The following is a 5,135-nucleotide window of genomic DNA, read 5'->3' on the forward strand; positions in this document are numbered from 1 at the left end:
CTGCCCCTAGCTGAGGTAGAAGAAGAAGGCGCACAGGTAATGGCATCCCTCCCCTATACAGACCAATGGTCCTTTGTCTATTTGTCCACCCAATTTTGCTGTAACCAACATCTATATCATCATGGCAGCAATGCATTAATGCTGTGACCCATATAACATCCATGGCCATATGCTATCATGTACAACTTCTGCTCTCGTGACTTCGAATTATTATATACATATAAGATTACAGCCAGTCCATAGATTCTTATAAAGGTACCCCAAAAAAACAATAATTTTTGCTAGCACCAGTGGCAGAATCACGGGTTCACTTGGACTATATGGGAGCCACCATACCAAAGGAAACTGCCCGGTTTATGAAAACCATTCTGCTATATAGGTGGGAAGGAAAATGCAAGAGCATAGCAGCACTTAAGAAGTTGAGTTTACTCTGCACTAGCAATATCAGAAGGATGAAGCCCATGAAGATATTTTTCATGGCAGTAGCTATGCTGTCATTTTTGGCTAGAATTTCTGTGGTTCAGGGTTATGTTCAGATCTGCAATGTGAATAAGGATGATTTAATGCCGTGTAAGCCCGCAGTAACACATTTTATTGCACAGCCTCCTGCGCAGCCGGTTCAAGCTTGTTGCAGTGTGTTACGCACGGCAAATCTCACGTGCTTCTGTGTATTGGAAAATAAGTATCCCTGGCTTCTTTACATGTTCGGCATCGACCCAGATCTAGCGAAGGCTTTGCCTGGAAAGTGCAAATTAAATCCTTTTACTGGATGTTAGCTGAAAGTTGACCCTGGGAATTAGGTTTTCATTACTGATCATCTTGATTTGTCTGCGTTTTCTGTAATGTGTGGCGTGGCTCGATGTCGCAATTTATGCTGTAACGTAGATTGTTTTTCTCTAACGCAAGAGCAAGCTCTGTGCTCTGCTTACATATAAAATCAGATCCCAGATCCCTGATCACTGTACTTTCTCCGCTGTAATGTGGTTTATGGTGTGATGTATTTTTTTCTTTATTGATCTGGGAATGACTGTGGATCTTCCCCCATCTACTTTCAAAATACTGCAACCAAAAATATTATACCTTCTCTGTCATGCCTGATTTGGTTGCTGCTGCTCTGAAATATATGAACTTCAGGTTCCATACGATGAAGCAGCCATATGGTAATGAAATCACAGATAATAACATTTCTCGCACATGGCTTCTGCCACAAATTTCAGTGATGTTACAAATGCAGCAGATAAATGCTATCAGATTGAAAATATGTAAATGCAAGATATTATATTGTTCTTACAGTTGTTTTAGCCTCTGGAATTATGAAATGTAACATTTATTCCAAATTATTTCATCTCCCTGCAAATTGTTTAAAATTTTAAGATTAAGGACTCCACCTATAACTCTGTCTCAGTCATAAGATATTGATATATTTATTTGACTCGTTTACTATTAAACATATTTTATTATTATAATTTTAACTTAAAAATTTGATCTTAAACCTAAATTACTCTAACTTATTACTAGCATTTGCACCAGATATTGCAAAGGAAACACCGTAAGGCATGAATTGAAAAACAATCCCGACATGGAAATGGGAAAATTTAAATAAGATGCATAGATGTAGCAGATTATCGGCCCATTTCTCTTTGTAATCTTATTTACAAGATTATTTCTAAGACTATTGCGACCAGGATCAAGCATACTCTATCAAAGGTCATATCTCCTCAGCGAGTCAAGTTCTTAAAGAACAGGAAAATACATGATGTTGTGGCTATTGCAAAAGAATGCATTCATTCGATCCATGTTAAAAAATTAAATGTTGTTGTTATGAAGGTTGACTTACAAAAGGCATATGACTGCCTTGATTGGGGATATCTGAGCTTGGTACTTCATAAAGTTGGGGTTCAAGCCAGGGGTCCTGAGTGGATCATGGCCTTTGTAACGAATGTGAGGTATGATGTTGTAATTAATGGATATCCCTCATGTTTTTTTAGGGCAAGGCGGGGACTCAGACTGGGGTGCTCACTTTCGCCTCTATTGTTTATATTGGCGATGGATGGTCTCAGCATACACATCAAAAAAGTTGTGAGAGAGGGTAATTTTGGTGCACTGTCCCTTGGACGAGAAATCAAGATTTTTATGTAGCTTCTTTGTTGATGATGTCCTGATTAGGGGGATGATCGATAGATTTGCATGGCTTGCATTATTTCATATCTTTACAAAATTTGGAAATGCCACAGGGCTTATCATGAATCTTATGAAGTCTATCATATTATATGGATCTTGTGATATGGATGGCATTGCTTACAGTCAGAGACTTTTTGGCTTGCATTATTTCATATCTTTACAAAATTTGGAAATGCCACAGGCTTTATCATGAATCTTTTGAATTCTATCATATTATATGGCTCTTGTGATATGGATGGCATTGCTTACATTCAGAGACTTTTTGGGGTGGAGACTGATACATTGGCGGGCGGCATAAAATACCTGGGTTATCATATCAAGCCCTGTCGGTATAGAATCAATGACTGGATGTGGCTTGTAGATAGATTTTATAAGAAAATCATTGGGTGGGAATACAGATGTCTTTTGTTGGGGGGTCATATTACCCTCACCCAATTTGTGACTATACAGTTGAGAGTCTACTAGGCACATTTATATTACCTGCCACACACTATTATCAAATATCTAAACCGAATAGTGGCACAACATATATGGTCTGGTGCGACTCACACATACAAATATCATCTAGTTAAATTAGAGTACATCACCTTGCCTAAAAGACTAGCGGTTGGGGTATTTTGAACCTGAGACGTTTTGGATGGGCATTGTTGCAGAAGGCATTGTGGAGAGGATTATTTGGGGTTGGCATATGGGAAAATATTATAAGATATAAATACCTGAAGGAAAAGGTATTCACTATTTGGATGCGCAGTGGATCCATTGGGACTACCTTGGGATCGGCCATATGGCTCGGTCTAAACAAGATAAAAAAATGTTTTCTATAGAACTTGTGTTGGAGACTTGGGTCAAGGCACCATGCCATGATCAAACTAGACCATATTCTTGGTACGGGAAGGGACATGTGCATATTGGAGGGCATAATACATTATATTAATAGTCGGGGAATATTCTTTTGGAACCAAGTCATTCGGGAATGGCAAGGTTATGTTCCAATATGGAAAAGAGCGAGGGATTTGGGACTGATGGGCCAGATGGGCCAGATGGAAAATGAATGGGAGCAAATCACGACTGTGATGCAATTAATTGGGGTTAGCCGTGATGTACGTGGAGATCAGATTACATGGGCAAGCAAGAAGAAGGAAGGAGAAGTAGCGGTGGCTGACGTATATTATACCCTTTGCTACCAGGAGATCCATAACTCAGAGGTATGTTGGTTTTATAAATTTTGGAGAACTAAGATGCCCATTAAGATTATATTATTTCTTTGGCTTGTTTGGAAAAACAAGAATCTAACATGGGAAAATCTACAAAAGAGGAACTGGTAGGGGCCAAGGTTATGTTCATTGTGCAAGAATGCAGGGGAGGATAATATACATCTCCTTTTAAAGTGCCCTATAATGGTACAAATTTGGCGTTATTTTGTTGATTATATTGGTTTTACATTCAACCAATATGATAATATCTACGATTGTTTGAATTGGTGGAGCAAACAAAAATCCTCATGGAGGTTGATCCACTTGTCGTATTCTGGGAGACATCGTGTAGGCGCAATAAAATTATATTTGAGAACTATAAGGAAAATGATGGGCAGGTGATGGAATGTATTACTAAATGGTACAGTGCTGGAATTGTATAATACAACGGCCCTACGAAAACTATTTGCAGAAGGACTAAACTTGTGATTGTTTATCCAGCTAGTTTTTTTATGGTGCAGCACAAAGGGGCATTTGTGAGTGTGGATTTTAGGTCAAAATCACAGAGGAACAAGAATTTTGCATCCATTGGGGTGCTGGAAGGGGTACGAATATGAAAGGTGAAGCGATGGCCCTATGGGGTCTACTTTGGTTTTCAACCTTCTTTAACATTCCCACCATCCACATTTTTGGAGATTCTCGGACCATCATAGAACATGTACTGGGCAACAACAAAATATATCAACCTATGCTACATGGATGGCTCTGCCAGATAGAGAATCTTTGGGCCTCTTTTAGAGACTCAATGATCCATCATATAGGATGAGAGTATAATCAAAATGTGAACCACATGTCCAAGTTGGGACTATAGGATGCTCTGGGCAGGATGCATATTGAAATAAATATGGGAGCCAATAGAGTGGAAGCTGGGATTCTACCACTGCCGAGATAACAATAACATTTTTATGCGGTCTTACACAGAAATATTTTGATTGATGCATCCAGATGGTGACACAATGAAATATTTTGTTTCTTTTTGTGCATAGCATACGCTATAAGTAGATATATGGAGGATATTGTGCTTTTGAACAAATATGAACATATTTTGATATAGATTTATTTTTGCTTTATCTACCACTGGGTACATAGATTCATAACTCAAATTCATGATAAGTTTAGCTGAATATATGGATCTGTTTTTGTAATATTCAAGAACGAATTTGATGGGTATTGAAAATATTCAATAACAGATATATGTACTATTTTTACTTGAAATATAAAAACAGATTTTTTTTTTCTTACTCGAAAAAATAAAATAAAAAATAAAAAAAAAAAAATGAAATTCTAAATTTATATAAACTAAAATTGATTTAGAGTGCCTAAGACTATATTTTTTTATTAATTATTGAATTAATATTGCTTCCTTTAATCCATTTGATAGAAGCTTCATTTGTGCTTCTGCAAATCCCCTAAATTTAATCACTGACTCAATGCTTATTAATTTTCCTAAAAGGTCTTTGGAACCTAAACAAAGTAATACATGTGATTTTGAAAGTTGTACAATTGGCAAAGAAAAATGGCCAATTGGACTTCCTACTTCTATTAATTTTTTCAGCTACAATACATGCGTGATAATCCACACTTTGCACTTAATGATTAATGGCTCACATGATTAAGGGTACCCTGTACTATGAATCTAATATTTTTATGCACTTAAAATTAAGGGAACAAACAAGATCCAAAGAATGCATACCACAGGGA

At 37.2% G+C, this 5,135-nt stretch overlaps 1 protein-coding gene across 1 annotated transcript; it reads left to right on the forward strand.

The window, feature by feature from the left end:
* Window positions 1-342: 342 nt before the first annotated feature.
* LOC149208587 (putative lipid-transfer protein DIR1) lies at window positions 343-1,290 on the forward strand. Its single transcript, XM_089394099.1, has one exon. The coding sequence runs from the start codon at window positions 357-359 to the stop codon at window positions 774-776; it is 420 nt and encodes a 139-aa protein (XP_089250225.1). The 5' UTR covers window positions 343-356; the 3' UTR covers window positions 777-1,290.
* The last annotated feature ends 3,845 nt before the right edge of the window (window positions 1,291-5,135 follow it).

Source organism: Pinus tabuliformis, chromosome 1_2 (assembly GCF_031772625.1).
Source record: "Pinus tabuliformis cultivar Carrire ecotype Pingquan chromosome 1_2, CPIR1, whole genome shotgun sequence".
NCBI classification, from domain to species: domain Eukaryota; kingdom Viridiplantae; phylum Streptophyta; class Pinopsida; order Pinales; family Pinaceae; genus Pinus; species Pinus tabuliformis.

Bases quoted from the DNA above. Each gene is read 5' to 3' on its own strand.
- LOC149208587 (XM_089394099.1), top strand. From the start codon at position 357: ATGAAAACCATTCTGCTATATAGGTGGGAAGGAAAATGCAAGAGCATA.